This window comes from Dromiciops gliroides, chromosome 2, assembly GCF_019393635.1.
Source record: "Dromiciops gliroides isolate mDroGli1 chromosome 2, mDroGli1.pri, whole genome shotgun sequence".
Lineage (NCBI taxonomy): Eukaryota > Metazoa > Chordata > Mammalia > Microbiotheria > Microbiotheriidae > Dromiciops > Dromiciops gliroides.
In genome coordinates, this window is record NC_057862.1 from 465,560,588 (window position 1) to 465,580,673 (window position 20,086).

Sequence of the window (20,086 nt, forward strand, 5' to 3'; positions counted from 1 at the left end):
TCAATGTATTTATAGGTTTTGATGATTTGTTTCTTCTTTAAGAAAATTATTCAGGGGGCAGCTAGGTGGCACAGTGGATAAGCACCGGCCCTGGATTCAGGAGGACCTGAGTTCAAATCTGACCTCAGACACTTGATACGAACTAGCTGTGTGACCCTGGGCAAGTCACTTAACCCTCATTGCCCAGCAAAAAAAAAAAAATTTTTTAATTAAAGAAAAAAAGAAAATTATTCAATATAAGAAATGGATCTCTGGACAGATATATGAGGAAATTTAAGTGATATAAAAACAGAATTGTAATCAAAAATTTAAATTTTCATGGTCTTTTTGAAAATATTTATCATCAGAATTGCAAAACAGATATCCCATTAAATATCTCATATCAACTTTGGATGTATGAGAATACCAATTCTGCCAACTCCTTTTTTTGCCTCTTGAAGAAGTACCTCTAACCCCAACCTTCCTTTTACTTGTTGCTTCCTTCCTTTTCATTTTATTTACAAAAAATATATAACTACTTTTTTAAAATTTAAGGACATGAAGAGTTGATTAAGAAGGCACTGTCAGGGGGCAGCTAGATGGCGCAGTGGTAAAGCACCGGCCCTGGATTCAGGAGTACCTGAGTTCAAATCTGGCCTCAGACACTTGACACTTACTAGCTGTGTGACCCTGGGCAAGTCACTTAACCCTCATTGCCCTGCAAAAAAAAAAAAAAAGAAGGCACTGTCAGGGCAGCTAGGTGGTGCAATGGATAAAGCAATGGCCCTGGAGTCAAGAGGACCAGAGTTCAAATCTCACCTCAGACACTTCCTAACTGTGTGAACCTGGGCTAAGTTAAGTGACTTCACTTAACTCCAATTGCCTCTTTTTTTTTTTTAAATAAAAAGGTATTATCTGAGAATATTTTTTGCTTGGGGGCAGCTAGGTGGCTCAGTGGATAAAGCACTGGCCCGGGATTCAGGAGGACCTGGGTTCAAATCCAGCCTCAGACACTTGACACTTACTAGCTGTGTGACCCTGGGCAAGTTACTTAACCCTCATTGCCCTTCCCCCCCCACCCCAAAAGAATATTTTTTGCTTTTCTGAAACACAGCTTAAAATATAGGACAGTTGTAGCCAGGGGTTGAGTGCAATTTAACAAGACCTAGTAAATATATAGGGTGTTTTAAATGCCTTAGTATAGTTTTAAGATTTTAAAGGCAGAGATACCTTGCATATACCTGGAGTCTTTTATATCATTCAAAAGATTTTCACTACAAAGAAGGTAAACAATTGATAAGTGGTCAAAGCGCAGGGAAAGGGATAATCATAAGATTTGCAAACCTCAATGACTAAGGTAAGAGGAGAAATGTGAAATAACCCAACCCTGGGGTTTTCCCTCACCCACACACAGAAAATCTTCAGGAGACAAGAGTCAACACTGTGGGGCTGTAAAAAGACAGGCATATCAATATACTCTTGAGGGAACTAAATTGATTGGTTTGACCATCCTGGAAAGCAATAGGGAGCTATGCTAAGAAAATTACTAACACCCCCATACACCTTTACCCAGAGATTCCATTTCTGGACATACATGCCCTAAGAATGTCAAAAATAAAAAGGCCATGTGAGCCAAAATATTCATACCGAGCCTGATTGTAGTAGCAATCATTAATGTCCACTGATTTGTATGGGAGATGTGGAGGCAGAGTGAACAAAGAATGGCAATGGATAGATGGGATGAGGGAAGAGGGAGCATCCCAAGGGAGCTGATGAGACTGTTAAGGAAAATTGTAGGAAAAAAGAGAAGGCCTAGGACAGACCCTGGAAATCCGATTCAGATTACAGATAATGATTCAGCAAAGCAGAAGTGACCAGACAGAGAACCAGAAGAAAGCAGTGTCACCAAAAAATGCAGGTAAAAGTACCTAGGTAGAAGGGATGGTCATGGGTGTCAAATGCTGCAAAGATGGGCAATTAATTGATCACTAGGGAAAGTAGCTTTATATTTTTGGACATGGTCAACATAGGAATTTGTTTGGCTTGATTAATACAAATTTGCTATAAATTTTTTTCCCCAGGTGGGGAGATGTGGGAGAGAAAATATATGGTAGTTGAAAACAAGTAAAAAGTTATATTGCAAGGGGTTAAGGAATTAGAGGGCAGAAGTGTAGAAAGCACTGCCTAGTTTGGCTGAGTAAAAAAAAACCCAGGGGAATAGCTTGAAGGAATAATAGGATGGAATATTTAGTTGTTTTTTCAGATATGGTAGGTCTGTAAAATCAGCAGTAGAGTGGGCCCAGAGAATGAGATCACTTTTCTTTCAACACTTTTTAGGGCTATACTTAACACAACGTCAGGTTTGGTTTCATTATTCCCTCCATTTATATTGTAGTTACTACGTACATGCAGTTTTCCTGCTTATGACACTTTGTGTCAGTTTATCAGTCTTCAAATGCTTCTCTGAAATAGTCATGCTTGTTTAAGGTAAAATAGCATCCCAGTACATTCATACACCACAAGTTGTTAAGCCATTTACCAGTCCCTAGGCACCTACTTGTTTCAAGTCATGCAATGAATATTTCAGCATATACATATAGTATCTTTTGTCTTCGGTGTGGTTGGGGAATAAGCCTAGTGGGCTCTCTGGATCAAAAGATGACATCCTTTGTTTACAGCAACAACCCTCACTACTTTCTTATACATCAGAGAAGTCTGGAGGTAAAAAACTGTTCCTCATCCCCAACATTCTATCTCCCAACTCCTTCCTTGCACCTCCTCCCCTCTTGGAATCCCTAGGTCTGTTCATCCCCAACATTCTATCTCCCAACTCCTTCCCTGCACCTCCTCCCCTCTTGGAATCCCTAGGTCTGTTCAAAGCATAGTTCAGCTGACAAGTACTAGACAAGGTGATCTTCCTCCCCCCCCCCCCCAGAAACTTCCCCCCACTGCAAATTACTTTGCACACACTTAATCTGTGAGAGTGTAAATTCTCAAGGACAAGGATACATTTCTTTGTACTTCCATCATCTAGCACAGTGCTTGTCAAAATGTATTAAAACCCACACCTTGAGCTCCTTGGAAGTTCACAAAGAGCTAATGCAGGTGTTTAATAGTACTTGTTGAGTTAAAGTGATTGAATTATTTCCACTCACTATGATGGGTCAGGTCTTCCACCTTTTTTCACCTCACACCTGTACTTTTCCAGAGTTTAGATAAACACCGTTGCTATGTCTCTGGCTGCTGTTTCTGTTCCTCCCTCAGAATACGCATCAGTCCTATTTAGTCACTGCTTAGGCCCTTGGCATCCCTTTCCATTCCCTTCCTAATCACTGTTAACAGGAGAACCACCTTGAAGCAAGGCACTTTGACCTCATCAGTAGACCAAAGGCTTTAATCTCTCTTATCTGTTGAGTTTGATGATTCTAGCATGTATCTTTAAATGTTTTCTTTCTTCTAGGTCTCTGCCCTCAGGAGGAACTCACGTATTTTCCTCATGCTCCCATCTTCCCAGAGCTAACTTTATGGCTCCTACCTGGCCAATACATGATAAATCAGGGGATGAGAGATTATGTATGGGTGACTAAATGGCTATGCTGAGTCATCACTGGGACACACCCAGCATGGCAGAGTAACCCTCCTTATTTCTTCCAAAAGAGCTTCTCCCTCATAAAAGACGTTTGCTCTAGGCATGTCAGAGACAGAGAACTAGGAGGTCCATGGTTACTGAGAGCACAAGCAGGGGACCTACTATGAAAACAATGTCTCATAGATTCATAAATTTTAGAGATAAAAGGAACCTTAGAGACCATCTGGTACAACCTTATTGTTTTTTAGAGATAAGAAAACTAAAGCTGGAGAAGTTAAATCGCTTGCAGATCATACCTTTATAAAATGGCAGAGCTGGATTTTGAGCTCAGGCCGACTCCAAATCTAGCATTCTATCTCTACAAAGAACATGTTTTTCTCACAAAAATGTAAAAGAAAGCTCAAATAAGAATGAGAAGGCTACATCCCAGGTACCAGTAGAAACTTCTCCATGAGTAGGAGTAGAGTTCTTGAATGATAGAAAGAGACAAACATAGGCCTCAGACACCAACTTCCTAATCAGATGTGTTAGTGAGAACCAGGGGCTGAAAATGGGCAAGAAATGTGTGAACACCCAGAGGACATGGCTTCAGACCAGAGATGGGGACCTGTGGTCTTAGGCAGTGAATCTGGGAGCTCCAAAAGGGGAGGAGGAGTGCAACAAATCAAGGTCAGTGTAGGAAGCAGAGATGCTATGGTATGAGCAGGAATCAATGCAGCATCGTGAGTATGAAGAATAACAGTGTATTTCTTTTCACTTATTAGTGTCCCACTTATTCCAGCTGTCTTTGAGTCTGTGCATGGCGACCCCTGCTGGCAGAGGAGAGATACAGCACACTGCAGCCTGGGGAGCAAAATCTCCCATCTCCACAAGGGGTGAGGCCAACACTAGAGAAAGGCTGCTCACCTTCTCTACCTGGCCCTTGAGAGTCCAGTCTCTTAAGCAGATCCCATATTGAGTGCACCAGTCACAGGACAGGGCCAGTCATCCTTCCACCAAGGGTGACAAACAAGTGACTGACTGGACAGCTGGCTCTCAAGGGAAGGCAGGAACTTCTGCCACTCAGGTGAGCAATCTCAGGAGTGCTTAGCTGAAGCAGCAGAGGTCCTTGGCTTCCTCCTGGTGTACTTGAAGCTTCGAAGAGGATTCTGTGTCTTTGGGGCCTGTGGGAGTAAGACAGTATTAAAGGCAATCGTCCTCTGTGATTGGCAGAAGAGTCATGAGTTTCTGTGCTAGGAATTTTCAAAGCCACAGTCCAAAAAGCACAAGGCAAGAGAAACAATTCGTTGTCATATATTGAATATCAGAGGCTTATCTGACCTGGGGAGACCTTAGAGTTCATTGGGTCTGACCTCGTTTAAAAATAAGGAAGCAGAGAGGACATGCCTTTGTGCCTTCTTTCTTATCAGCTGCCACCCCCACCCCTACATACACTCTAATCCCATAATCCATTCTATTTTTCCCCTTTCACTTCCTCCTTCCTCATCCTTACTCCAGACACTGCTGTGACTGGATCCTACCAAGTGAACAATGAAAAAAAAAATGGAGGTGGATGGTGGTGGTTCTTGGAGGTTTAAGTCCCAAGTTCCTTTCTCTAATACCCTGACATCTAGTCACAAGTTTATAACCCACAAAGCAAGCCATCAGGTTTTAGCAGAGCTTCTACACTGAATCAGGATGAGGCCTCTTCTCTGCTCTCTGGGGCATAGGGTCTGACACCATTTCTTGGGCCCAGCAGAGAAGGCAGCAAGGAGGGGGAAAGGGTCAACATTCCAAGCTGCTGTTCCCCAACCAGAGCCCACACAGGGGAGGTACCTTAAATTTCCTGTGAGAGGCGAAGGGTCTGTTGCGCTTCCGCCTGCTGTGAGGGCGGGCAATGCCACGAAGTGTGGGGGGGCACTAGAAAATGAAGAAAACAGATCTTTGGTCATCAGCCACCATGACTTAGCTCCAACCACAGCCCTCATCCCTTCCAGGACTTAGGAGCTGAGCCATCCTCAGAGTCTACCCTCATGGATCTCTTTTGAAGCCTGAATTCAGCTTTCCTTGGACCCTGAACACCCACTTGTGCTTGAAGCCCTATCACCTCTTAATTTCCATGCAAATATCCTTAAATTGGTTCTTATTTCATCAGTGTGATGGCGGCTCTTCATTAACCTTCCCATGCCCTTCCTTCCTCCTTATGTCCCCCGAATCTCTGATCTCCCCAAAGTTCTGTACTCAGGTATTCAGGTATTCAGCTATTCTTTATCTCTGCTCAGTGCCTCAGTAAACTCATCCATTCCTGTGGCTTCAACTATTGCCTCTTTGGATGATCTTTATCAAGTCTCATTTCCAAATGTCAGTAATATCTATGGCTAACTTTTAAACAGTGCTTTAAGACTTATATTCATAACAACACCTTGAGGTAGGCACAATTGTCATCCACATGTTAGAGAAGAGAAAAAGGAGCCTTAGACAGGTTAAAGGATTGGCCCAAGGTCACAGAGCTAATAATAAGTGTCTGAGGCAGGATTCAAACCAACATCTGCCAAGTCCAGTGCTCTAGTCACTACACCACATAACATGTCAGTGACCACAGGACATCTTGACCACAATGCTCCAATTCCAGTATGTGAACCCATCTCCCTCAGGGGGTGGGGAGGGGTTTCCATTCCCAGTAGCCCCTGGGTCCCTGCCCCCTCCCATCTCTGATTATACTTTTCAATGTCTTCATTATCCACAATGGTAACTTCCCTAACTGCAACTTTCCCTCTAATCACATGCCTGTAATGTCACACCATAAACCTTAACACCCCATGGTGCTGCCTCAACTCTCAAAATCTCAAACTCCCTATGTCCCCACCTCCATAATGATGTATGCAGCTTTTACCAGTTCTAGTCCTCTATTATCCAATGAGCCAGGTGTTTGGTCTCATTAGAAATAGCAATCACTGAACAACTTCCAATTTACTAGTCCTCATCCCACCCCACTCCCCTACCTTTTCTGGCCACACTTAACTTCCTATCCATCCCAGATATAACAACTGACCACTGATCACTGCCCTATTTCTCTTCCACCTTTCTCCATTCCTGTTCCCAAGTCACAAGGCACAGTTGGAAAAAGATCACAGAACCATCCTGACCTGGCTGACAATTCTTGCTCATTTGGCCACATATTATTGTGGAAAGAGCACTGAGGTGGGCCATCACTGAAGGGACCTCAAAGGTCACGAGGAACAACCTGTAACTGAACAAGGATCCCTTCTACAGAATTGCTATTTATTAAGCTCCTATTATATGCCAGGCACTGGGGATATGGAAGTTACTTTTTTACATATCCAGCCTGAGAAGACTGAATGAACTCTGAAATTCATGGCTCCTCAGTGCCCCTTGGCCCCCATAAGAGTGCTTCTCCAGGGGCAGCTAGGGGCAAAGTGGATTAAGCACCAGCCCTGGATTCAGGAGTACCTGAGTTCAATCTGTCCTCAGACACTTGACACTTACTAGCTGTGTGACCCTGGGCAAGTCTCTTAACCCCCATTGTCCCGGAAAAAAAAAAAAGAGTGCTTTCTCCCAGATCTTCCATTTAAGGAAGGGGCCCAATGCAGCCACCTCTTCACCTCCACCCCAGCAGCAGGATGTGACTGTCCCTTTTCATCTTTTTATGTGCTATCTTTGCCCCCATATACTGTAAACTGTAAGCTCCTTGAAGGCAGGGACTGTCTTTTGCTTTTTTTTTTTTTTTTTGTATTCCAGATCTTACCACGGTACCTGGCACATAGAAAGTACTTAATACTTATTCAATGATTGGGTATGGAAGAGAAGGGAAGCCACTACTCAAAACAGCAGTTCATTCTTGATAGAATTTTCTCCTTGGGTCAATCTACTTCACCTTTTCTCTTATTCTGCCAAGAATCTAAGTCAAATTTGCTGACCAATATAGTTCAGAGTCCATTTTCTTGCCATTTTTGAAAATCATGCTTTCCCCTCATTCTACAGTACGTCTCTCACACTTCATGATCTTTCAAAGGTCACTGACAGTGGCTCAGCAATAACATTTACCAGTTCTTTCAGTATATATTGTTCATCTAGGCCTACTGACCAGGATTCATCAAGGGCACTGAGATAACCTCTCCCAATCTTCCTATTTATCTTGAGTATCAATTCTGATTAGTCATTTTTGTTCTATTCTTCAGAGTCCAAAGATTGTTTTCCTTGGCAAAGAACACAGAGAAAATAAGAGGTGAGCAGATCTACCACCTGTTAGCATTGCCATATCAAAGGTCCTATCTAGTCTTTGATTCTCCCCATTTCCTCAAAGTGGGAAATATGGATGAGGGTGGAGGTTGGGAGGACCAGCGGGGAGCCCTAGATTCTAGTCTGAGACCAACCAATGACAAGTCAGTTGGGTTTTCTCAGTTTTTTCATTTGTCAAAAAGAACAAATGGTCTTGGGGCAGCTAGATGGCAGATACAGCACTGGCCCTGGATTCAGGAAGACCCAAGTTCAAATCTGGCCTCAGACACTTGACACTTACTGTGTGACTCTGGGCAAGTCGCTTAACCCTCACTGCCCTGCCAAAAAAAAAAAAAAAAAGAACAAATGGTCTCGATTCTCTTCTCTCTTTACAAGCTTTCATTGAGTGAATTCATAAGCTCCATGGATTTAATGATCATCTCTATGTAGAGGATTTTCAAATCTAAAAATGTAGTATTCCCTGGTCTCTTCCAGACCTCTTCCTTCACCTGCTTGGATATTTAAACTGAGTGTCCAATAAGCACTCAAACGCAATATGTCCAAAACTAGATTCATTGGGGTTTTTTAAATTTTTTTCAACGAACAAAATTGATTCAATCTCTCTGACCTTGGAAAGAGGTGGTTAATAAATGTCTACTGATTGGCTGACTCCCAAATCTCTATCTTAAGCTCTGCTCTCATGAAGTCAAGTCTCACATTTCCCACTGCTTTCTGGACACAGATTTATAGGTTTGAGAGCTGGGAGGGCCCTCCACAGGCCATCTGGTACAACTCCCTCGTGCTACAGATGAGGAAATTGGGGCTCAAGGAGATCAAGTGACTTCTCCAAGACCACACAGCTATTAAACTTAGAGGTGGGCTTGGAACCCACATCCTCGGATTCAAAGGCAAGAACTTTTTTTCTTTAAACAAATCTATATAACATCTTTTTGTTTTTATAGCAGTTTCATTTCCAAATAAATCCCTCCCTCCCCTAACCAGCAATTCATCCCTTACTGCCCCTTTGTTTGGCCTTCAAAGCCCTTCATAACCTGGCCCTTCCTACCTTCCCAGTCTTCTTACGCTTTACTGCCCACCCCACGGTTTTCAATACAGTGACACTGACCTGCTGGCTGTTCCACAAACAAGACACTCCACTCTTGGCTCTGGGCGTTCTCTCTGCTGCCCCCCATGCCTGGCATGCTCCCTTTTCCTCTACTTCAACTACTGACCCCTCTGGGTTTTTTAAAATTCCAACTACAACTTCTGCAGGAAGGCTTCCCCAACTCCTCTTAATTCCAGTGCCTTCTTTCTGTTAATTATTTCCTATTTATCTCATACATAGCTTGCTCTGTCCTTTATTTGTTAACATCTCGTGCCCCCCCCAACCCCTACCAGCATTAGACTATAAACTCCTTCAGGGCAGGGACTGTCTTTGGCCTCTTTTTATTTTCCTAGCATTTAGCACAATCTCTGTCATACAGTAGGCTGTTAATAAATATTTATTAATTGATAACAAAGAATTGTAAAAATAAAAAAATAAAAAACAACCCAATTCCACAAAACTAACCAACACATTAACTGAGTCAGACAGTACATACAATGTAACATAGCCAAAATCCCCTACCAGCATTCCTTTTTTCAAGGAGAAAAAGCGCATAAAAATAAGGGGTGAAGTGAAATACTACTGTAACCAAACTCCTTTTCATTTTCTTCTCCCCAATGACCAGCCCCTACTCATTTTCCTATTTCTGCCAACGTCATGACCATTCCCCCAGTCATCCAAGCTATGAGGTTTTAACCTTCATACTTATGCTGCATGTGGCAGACAGAGGTTGCAATCTTTTGCCAAATTCTAGCAGGTCTTCCTTCACGATCTGTCTTGAAAAAACCATTCTGGTCCACTGCCATTGCTAGCACAGATTCAGGCCCTTAAACCACAACCCTGACTTCTTCCACAGCCTCCTCATTGTCCTACCTACAGTCTCCCTCCTCCCAAGCCATTTGCCTGCCAATATCTGATTCATCTATCCAAAGCATTACTTGGAACCTGTGACATCTATGCTTCAAAACCTTCAATTCTGCTGGAAGCCCTTAGCCTAGCACTGGAGGCCTTCTACCATCTCATCTCAAAAAAACAAAAAAAAAGGCTTTACTGATGCCCTTTTTCTTAGGCTGCACTGCTGTTTCCACTGTTCCCCAAGACCCAAACCCATGCCAACATACACCCTCCCTTGTAACAAATATGGGGAATCAATAAATCAACACATCAGTCCTATGATTGTCTGGTCAAGTGTAAAAATGTATGCACATCACTAGTCCACCACTTGTGTACCCAGAATCAAGAAGCAGGCTTTACCATTCGGCTCCTGAAATCACTAATAATCACTATGTGAATAGTACTGAAATCTTTCAATGTCATTTTCCTTTACATGACTGGTGTGTGTGGAGGCAATTGGGGTTAAGTCACTTGCCCTGGGTCACACAGCTAGAAAGTGTCTGAGGCCAGATTTGAACTCACATCCTGATTCCAGGGCCAGTGTTCTATCCACTGAGCTACTACCTGCCCTAAGCTCCTACAAGTTTTGAAGCAGTACCTAACACTACTACTATCCCATGGGAACCTCCCCCCTTCAAGCAAAATTAGCCTATTCACTATCCTCTGAACACCAACTACACTTCTTGGCACACCTTTGCTATTGCCATTCTTCTTGCTTAGAACACTCTCTTTTACTTATATAAAATCTACTTTCCTGCAAAGTCCCAACTCAAGTCCTACCTTCTTGTTTTTCAATACATGCAATTATTGTTCTAATTGATACATTTGAACATAACTGCTTCCCAAAAAAACCCAGTTCCACGCCAGTACTTTCACTTAAAAAAAAACCCAACAGTTCTGCCAAACCTATTAATGTAGCAACTGGATGTGACAGCACATGGAAGACTCAAGATCATAAGACTCTGAGATATAAAATACTCAAACAAATACCCAGTTAAATCTTCTCATTTTCCAGAAAAGGAAACTGAGGACCAGAGAGGAGAACTAGAACCAGAGTTATTTAGGAGGTAGGATTCAAACCCAGTTCCTGAATCCCAATTCAGAATTCTTTCCACTACATCACTTCCCACCTTCTCCAGGAAACCTCCCTCAAGTCACACCAGCTACACTGAGCTCTCCTTCCCAGAGCTTCTATGGTAGTTCCAGTTGATACTAGTTAGTATCAATTATTCCCCAAAGTTTCACAAGTGTTACTTATCTTTCCTTTAGCTAAACTATATGAATCTTGAGAGCACAAGACTGTGCCTTGTGCCTGCCTATCTATCTATCTATCTATCTATCTTCCAATAGGGAAGAGAGGTCATTTAACAAATACTTGCTGGCTAGCTGACTGATCCAAAGTCCCCATGCCTCCCCATGTCAGAGACCCCACACTCCCAAGAGGTCTCCTTCCTCTACTTCATTAGCACATGCTCTGCACTGGTTGTATGAACCACCTATGGCCAAGTGAATCTTACCCAAGTAGTCAGGAACGTGACCAAGATGTGGTTTCACCACTGCAGGGTGAAGGGGTCGGTCATGTCGTAAGAGCTGTAAGTCTCTAGGGTTGTCTCCAAGTAGGTCCTGGAAGAAAGAGAAAAGGGATTACTGTGGAAGACTATTTTTTTTTAATTTTCTTTTTTACTGTGAACTTAAGCATCAGCCAACAAGCATTTCAAAATGTAAAAAAATAAGAAAGTGGGTTATAAAAGAAACTGAACTTATATACAGCTGAAGTATATAAATATTAAATTTACCAAGGCAGCAACAGAAACTGTTCTTTTCTGTGTTTTCTTCCATTTTAAAAAAAATATTTAATTCATATTCTTTCTGGGGAGAGAGGGTTATCAGTACCGTTCTTATCAACCAACTCCCCCCTCCAACCTTCTAACAATACACAGCACAACCAAACCAAACCAAAATCTCCTTCTTCCAAACTATCTTACCCTCCACAGGCTCTCACATTACCCCTTAATGCCCTTGACTCAGAAAAATCCCATTAAGCCACAAACAATAGCCAAAGTCCTCTCCTGCAGCCTAGATGTCCACTCCTTACTACAAGAACAGTGGCAGATCTGGCCTCCTTTCCCCTGCTCTCCACTCTTGAACATAACCCTTCCTTCCTCACCTTAAGCTTCTCTGAGTGCAGAAGTTCCTCTTTAATCTCCTTCAGTCTCCGCTTCCCGAATGGCTTGTTTTGTCACAGAACGCATGGCATCCTGGGCAAGGAAAGAGGATAAGACTACTGGCCCAGTAACTGAACCAGTTTACCATTCCTTGTACCTAAGCCCAGCACCCCAGGTCCCATAGTACAGAATGCCCACTAGCTCACCCGACAGCGGTATCGGAAACCCTCGATCTCCTCCATTCGAAATTGGTATGGAAGAAACATAGACTCTGCACTTTCTGTGGACAGAAGAACATGTGAAGTCATAAAAGAGCCGACAGGCTTTAGCATCTAACCAAGTAGGGCGGCCAATCCAGGAGGAGCAAGCCCAAAGAAAGAGGTCATAGAGAATGCAAAAGAATTTCTCCATAGCTTAGCTCTACCCCATCCAATCTCTTGTTCCAGTAAAGTAGGACATGTTCCGACCTTTTCATGTGCTAACTACTTTACCCCAACTCTCAGCACTCCAGCAGCACTTATGTATATGCATTCATCCAGGTACTTTCACATAGGCTAGGTGGTACTGATATGTAGCTCTCCCATCTACCCAGCTAGACCCTTGAGGGAAGGGTCTGTATCTTATACTTCTTGGTAACTCCCACACTTAGCCCAGTGTGCTATATATAGTAAAAATCCAACCAATTATGTTGCTGAGACATACTTATCAACACTTGTTCAATATGAACCACCAGGAAGAGATACTGCATTCTTGGATCTCAGCACTTCCTAAAACCAACTGCTTTTCAAAATCTCCCCAGGCCTTTCTGAGGCTTCCCAGAAAAAATACTCAGCATACTCCTCCTGAAAAAGAGGCACCAGACTATAGTATATAATTGCTTCAGATTCCAGGATCACTTGAATTCAGGCCTCTCCTCTCATAAATTGGTTATGACTTTGGTCAAGTCACACAGGCAAACAGATGAAGGTAACAGTTTAGTTTGGTTTGGTTTGCTGGTTAAGGTCTTTGGTGTGCTATTAGAGACAGGACAAATGTTGGAACAGGCTGTTTGAGGCCTTGTTCTTGAGCCCAAAAAGGAGTTGGCACAGAAGGCACAGACCATGATCTATCAGCTGACAGAATTCTGTGCCCAGGACATGTGACAAAGGCAAATCTCTAAGCCAAAGTTACTGAAGTGTTGCTCACTGCACTGGCAGATGGAGTTTGTTCACTGAGTAGCTTCTTAAACCATTAAAATCGAAGGTCTGAAGAGACCAAGCAGAGCACCCTCTTCCATACTTCTTGACTCTTCCCCAGGCTGTCTCTCAGCATGGGCACTTCCACTCTAAGTTTTCCCATTAGCCTCTTTCTGATCACATTACCCCAAAACGTTTAAATTATGGCTATCCTTGCTTCTCTATACATTCCTTCCCTTTCTCTGTCAGTAATCCAGCCTGGGATGGTGCCACTTCTTTCAAGGAGGGGACAAGGAAACCAAAAGCTTCCCCACAAGAAAGCCCTGGTTTCTACCTCCCCCGAGGGCCTCCTCAATTTCTTTTAGCTGGGGACGTTCGGTGGGCAGGACAAAGGTCAGAGCTGTTCCTGGGTTGTTGGCTCGTGCAGTTCTATGAAGAGAAGATGCAGTTAGGCCACAATCCCCTTTACCTCTGGCCTTCATAGCACACAACCTAGCACCACACCTACCTGCCAGCTCGATGAATGTAGGCCTCAGGTGAAGGTGGGAGATCAAAATTGAGCACAGCTGTTACATTGTGAAAATCAAATGCCACGTGCCACACCTGATTCTGTATCAGAGGCCCTGTGGAGAAAAACCTTTAAAATTGAACCACTCCTTTTCCTTGAGGAGAGGCATCATGCTAGTCTGTTTGAAAGTGGTTGATCTTTAGCAACTAGTTGCCTCAAATCTAGTTCCAATTTTTCCTTTTCTTTTCCATTTTTTTTTCAATATGATAATCCAATTTATATCACTTCACTTCTTCCCTACCTTGCAGCCAAAGACCCAAAGAATATTCACACATCCATAGCACTTAGAAATTCTATGGAAAGTTAAGAAAAAAAATCCAGTCCTCACTCCCATTCCATGCACACTAGAATTCCACACTCTTTCAAAAGATAGAAAAGATAGGACTGTGGGAGTAGAGAACTAGGACTTTGGGGGAGTTCTACATCACCTCTCTCCTTTGGATCCCTGGCCCCCGTCGTTTGCCCTTTACAGGGGCCCCCAGCACTTCTTCATCAGTGTGCAATGACACAATCATAGAAGCCTTGGTTGAACTGGGAGATGATATGGCACCTACAGCCAAAGATCAGATGTCAGGTGAGTTTTGTAAAGCCTGCCACTTGGCTCCTCATCAGACCCAAGCTTCTAGCTTTTAGCCTCCCCCCTGTTGGTTTGGTTCCTTAATAGAGCCAGTTGTAGAACTCCACTCCCTCCAGTTCTTTCTATCAGGTTGCACCAAACCCCAAGGACTCTAAACCTGGAACGAAGAGGCAGCTCTCCATTGAGCACACAGGCAGGATTGGTGAATTGCTCCAGGAAAAGTCGAAGGCGGGTAACCACGTGTCTAGGGTGTTAACAAAGAGTAGGGACTTGCCCCCGCAACAAAGATAGCCTTTAGAAGGGCATAGAGTAACAGGAATTTGTCTCCTCGGTCTCACAGACTACTTGAAATTGCTGCAGCTGATCTGGCGCCAGGAAGCTGGGCTTCTGCAACTTCAGGGTTACCTAGAGAAAAGGTGAGGGCAAGAGTCAGATGAGTCAAGTGAGAAAAAGAGACAGACTAATTTCCAATCAACATATAGAAAGGGGCAGCTAGGTCTGCAGTGAATAAAGCACCAGCCCTGGATTCAGGAGGACCTGAGTTCAAATCCGGGCCCTCAGACACTTGACACTAGCTGTGTGACCCTGGGGCAAGGCACTTAAACCTCATTGCCCCACAAAAAAAGAAAAAGGGGGGGAAAAGAAGAACTTTTTTTAAAAAGGAAAAAAAACATATAGAAAGCCTTTCGTTCAATGTACAGAAAGCATATTGGAATTCTTCCTCTCCAGGTCAATCTCTGACTGGGAAGATGAGGATAATGATGATGGTGATAACAGACATTTACAGGGTGCTTTGAAGTTAGCAAATCATTTTACATACAGCAACCAATCAATCATCAATAAACATTTATTAAGCACCTACTACGTACCAATCATTGTGCTAAGCACTTGAAACACAGATGGTTCTCGATTTGTGGAAATTCCCAGTACAGACATCTGACTCCCCAGCAGCTGGAAACAGTGGCAGGGTAGGTAGAGCCCCATACCAGGGTTCCTTTGCTCCAGACACTCAAGCTGCTTTGCCACTCAGGCTACAGGCTACAGAGCCATGGAGGGGAGCTTCTTAAGGGGAGGGAGAGGTCTGCACAACAGTTCCACTTCCCTTAAGCAAGAAGTGGCTGTACAAAGAGGCAAAAACACAATCCCTACCCTCAAGGAGCTTACAATCTAATGGGAAGATCACAGGCAAACATTTTTAAAAAGCAAGCTACAAATTTGGAACTATGGCCAAAGGGCTATAAAACTATGCATATTCTTTGACCTGAAAGAGATAAAAACCCAAAAGCTGAATTTGAAATTGAAGAGATGCCCATCAATTGCGGAATGGCTAAACAAATTGTGGGATGAGATGATGATGGAACACTATTGTACTTTAAGATATGGCGACCAGGATGCTCTCAGAAAAAACCTGAAAAGACTCACGAGCTGATGTAAAGTGAAATGTACCATATACAAAATAACAGCCACTATTGTAAAATGATCAGCTGTGAAGGACTTAGATATTTTTTCAGCAATTCATTGATCCAAGACAACTCTGAGGGACTTATGAAAAATGTGAGAAAAGAATTGATAGTGTCTGAATACAGATTGAAGCATAATTTTTTTAGTTCCTTTTTCTTAAGTATTTTTTGTCTGTTTTCTTTCACAACCTAATATGGAAATGTTTTGCATGATTACAAAAAAAAAAGCAAGCTACATAAAGGATAAACAGGAAATAATTAACAGAGGAAAGGCACTGGAATTAAGAGGGGTTAGGGAAGGCTTCCTGTAGAAGGTGGGATTTTAGTTGGGTCTTAAAGGAAGCCAGGGAGGTCAGGAGACAGAGTTGAGGAAGGAGAGCAATCCAAACAGGGGGATAGATAGAAAAAATGCCCAGAACCAAGAGATGTCTTGTTTGTGGAATAGCCAGGAGGCCAGTGTCACTGGACTGAAGAGTCTATGTCAAGGAGTAAAATGTAAAAGACTGGAAAGAGAGAAGAGGGCTAGGTGATAAAGAGCTTTGAATGCCAAATAGAGCATTTTGTATTTCTTCCTAGAGGCAATAGGAAGGCACTGGAGTTTACTTCAGTGGGGGGAGGTTGACATAATCAGATCTGCACTTCAGGAATCACTTTGGTGTTGGAATGGAAGATGTATTGGAGTGAGAAGAGAGACTTGAGGTAGTCAGACCCACCAGCAGGCTGTTGCAATAATCTAGGGATGAGAGCCAGTACTAGAGTGGTGTCAAGGAGAGGTGGAACATGTTACAAAGGTGAAATCAATGAGTCTTTGGGCAGCAAATTGGATTTGGGGGTAGGGGGAGGAAACAGTGCGGAATACAGAATGACTCCTAGATTGCAGTCCTGAGGGACTGAAAGAATTGGTGTTTCCCTCTACAGTGATAAGGAAGATAGAAGATAGGAAAAGGTTTAGGAGGAAAGAATGAATTTCATTTTATGTCTGGAAAACCAGTTTGAGATGTCTGAAAAGCAGTTGGAAATTGGACGTCAGCAGACAGATTGGGGCAGGGTAGGTAGACTTGAGAATCATCAGCATAGAGATGGTAATGAAATCCATGGGAGCTAATGATAGGACCAAGTGAAGTAGTTATATTTAAGACTTGAAACCATGCATAGTATTAAGCTCATTTCACAGATGAAGAAAGTGAACCTCAAAGAGTTTACCTGGCTTGCCTATCGTCATACAGCTAAAAGAGAGAGCAACACATATATAACTATATTTACAATGTAGCTGGGATAGAGCCGAACTGGTACTAATTGCCATTCATTGTGAGAGAAGAGGCTCCTCGAGACTGAAAAAAAGGTGGGAAATACGGCCAGAGGTTTTACATGAGAGAACCCTTTCCCCTTGATGAAAATGTTCAGGATGACAGGTTAGGGACTTGGGAGAATTCTCGTTGTTTTCTCCAATTCCAAATCCTCCCCTCATTATGCCTCACCGGATTATGTAATACAAGTTCCTTGAGGGCCTGTACATCTTCATTAAAAGTAGCTGACATGAGGAAGGCCTGGTATATCCGAGGCAGGTGGCTGCAGAAGAGCACAGAACAGTCAGGTTCCATTCTGGGCATTCAAAACAGCTAGAGTTCCCAGAGTCACCTCCACACCCACCCTGTAGCCTCCAAGCCAATCAGCAAAGCAATCTCTACTCTCCACCCAAAGCCCTTCCTCCCAAGATGCAACAATCCCCTCTTCCTACCAAAGAAGGGTCTTAAGCTCTTCTTCAAAGCCAAAGGAGAAAAGCAAGTCAGCCTCATCCATTACAAGCAGCTCCAAGGAGTCACGAAGGTTCAAGTTTCCCTGCAGCAGATGACTTAGCACTCGTGATGGTGTACCTACTACCACATCTGGTTTCTCCATTAGCAAAGGCCTACATGAAGGTAAAAAATTAGTATCAGAGTAGAACATATGCAAAATATACAACACCAAAGGAAATTAAAGAAATCTAACTGGAAAGCGAGCATTCCATCACTATCCATGATTCTTTACCTCTAGATGACTTTCTTCTAATTATATTCCTTTCACCCACCTTTGAAAAGCAAAGTCCTCTGATGCTGACACATCAACAACACGAACATCCCGGGCACAATATGCGGTCAGCTGACGGATCATGGTCTGTGCCTGTCGTGCCAACTCCTTGGTAGGTACAAGAACAAGGCCTCGAACTGCCTGTTCCACCACTGGTCCTGTCTGTAATAGCACATATGAAGGAACTTAACCAGTCAATCCAAACCACACTGTTCACTTCATCTCTTCCTCGTACTGCCTTCAGTCAGCAGTGGCCACTCTCCCTACAAAAAAGGAAACTTATATGCCCTCTCCAAAAGCAATCTCATCTCCCCTTCACAGGCAACATAGGTCATATAGAACCTGACTCCCTTTAGTCATTGTCACATGATTGGGTTATCCTCGCCTTAATTCTATTCAACATCTAAAAGACATTTGTAAAACATCTAAAAAGTAACCTAATCTCCCCTTCACAAACCAATATAGGTCACACAGAACCTCTTTCCCTTTAGTCACCGTCACATGATTACACTAGCCTTAGCTTAATTCTATTCCATATGTAAAAGAGAAAAATATGACCTTATGCTTCTCAAAGGGTCTCAATGGATCCTTGACACAGAGTTCCATGAAAGAGGTTCGCCAGGGATCTGCTAAAGCCAGCTTAAACGGGCAAAACCGATTGATAAATTTCCAACCTGAGTATTAACATCTCTGAAATTCACAAGCTACAAATAACACCTTGATTTGTTTTGTCAATTGTGTGCCTTCAGAAAATACTAAAAATGCGGGTCAAATTTTAAAAGGGTGTACTGGCTGGGGGCAGCTAGGTGGCACAGTGGATAAAGAACCAGCCCTGGTTTCAGGAGGACCTGAGTTCAAATCCAGCCTCAGACACTTGACACTTACTAGCTGTATGACCCTGGGCAAGTCACTTGACCCTCATTTCCCCGCAAATAAAGTAAAATGGGGTACTGGATTTTCAGGCATTTACCACCACAAACTTGTTGCAATTACTGTGCCAGTGGACTCCTTTCTCTGTGAGCCTTTAAGATTACAGGTTTGATGCTGAAAGAGCTCTAAGAAGCCATGTGTTGCAACCCCTCGTTTTACAAATGAGCAAACAGGCACGGGGAGTTGGGGAGCGGGTAGTAGTAACTTGTCCATGGTCACACCTGCAGTAAGAAATGGGACTTAGGTGGCATGGGGAGGGCATCACTATGAACACCTCACTGAAGAATTTCTTTCCTCGGTCCTCCTCACCCCAAGAGCCGGGTTGTCATACCGCCTTCCTATGAAGCAGATGCTGAAGCAAGGGGATGGCATAAGCCGCGGTCTTCCCCCGAACCGGTGCGGGCCCGGGCCAACAGGTCCTTCCCTTCCAACGCCAGTGGAATGGCTTTCTCTTGGATGAGAGTGGGCCGAGTCCAGCCCTGCTCTGCGATGGCCTGGGAGAGGAGAGAAGCAAAGAACGGTGGGGAAGGGAGGAAAGAGAAGAGATCTGTGGCAGGAGGGGGTACAGAAGGCCTGGCCGGGCCGGCTCAGCGCCGGGGCAGGGCGGCGTCAGAGGGGGCGGTCCGAGGCGTAAGGGTTCCAGGAGCGGAGGAAAGAGATGACCGACGCTTGTCCCCCAACCTTGCCCTTACACCCATCACCCCAGTACCTGCAGTAGCCGTGGGTCTAGTCCCATGTGCTCAAAGCCCAAATCTTCGGAATCCGCCATGCTGCCTGGAACTGACAACACGCACGCGCAACAGGAAATCCTCGCAGACACTGCGAAGAGGCAGCGTGCTGGGGGCGGGGCCAGATGGCCGCCCAATCAGATTTAAAAGAGTAGCCTCCCTCCCGGAAGAACACAATTCGCTAGACTCCCTCCCCCGCCTCTTCCCCCCGGGTTCAGGGTCTGGTCAAACTTGGTTCCGCGAGAGCAAAGGGTCGCTTCGCCTCCTATTGCCTCTGGAAAAAGGCGATTTGAGCAGGGATTTTAGCAATGGGAAAGTGTAGTCCCCTCAGCTCACAAAGGGATATCAGACCCGTATTCTTATCTGGCCTCAAAGGCGTACTAGGTTGTATCACTCAGGTTAAGTCATTTAGCTGCTGTTTGCCTCACTTTCTTTATCTGTAAAATAATAATAGCGAACATTTATATAGTGCTGTGCCAGATGCTAAGTACTTTACAATTATTATCTTATTTGGTCCTCACAACAACCCTGAGAGGTAGGTGCTATTATTATCCTCATTTTACAGATGAGGGAACTAAGGCTAAGGCCAAACCCACGGTCATATAGCTGGTAAGTATCTAAGGCTGGATCT

The 20,086-nt window shown here is 43.7% G+C and overlaps 1 protein-coding gene across 1 annotated transcript; it reads right to left on the reverse strand.

The window, feature by feature from the left end:
• Positions 1–1,082: 1,082 nt before the first annotated feature.
• On the reverse strand, positions 1,083–19,496 carry DDX56 (DEAD-box helicase 56). Its single transcript, XM_043988761.1, is given in 21 exon segments — positions 1,083–4,731; positions 5,384–5,468; positions 11,305–11,408; positions 11,953–12,000; positions 12,002–12,043; positions 12,157–12,230; positions 13,460–13,554; positions 13,634–13,710; positions 13,712–13,748; positions 14,117–14,190; positions 14,192–14,243; positions 14,428–14,507; positions 14,510–14,545; positions 14,548–14,597; positions 14,600–14,675; positions 17,209–17,299; positions 17,469–17,639; positions 17,799–17,959; positions 19,059–19,115; positions 19,117–19,221; positions 19,437–19,496. Coding segments are annotated over 21 exon segments (1,662 nt in total). The 3' UTR covers positions 1,083–4,644.
• Positions 19,497–20,086: the final 590 nt, after the last annotated feature.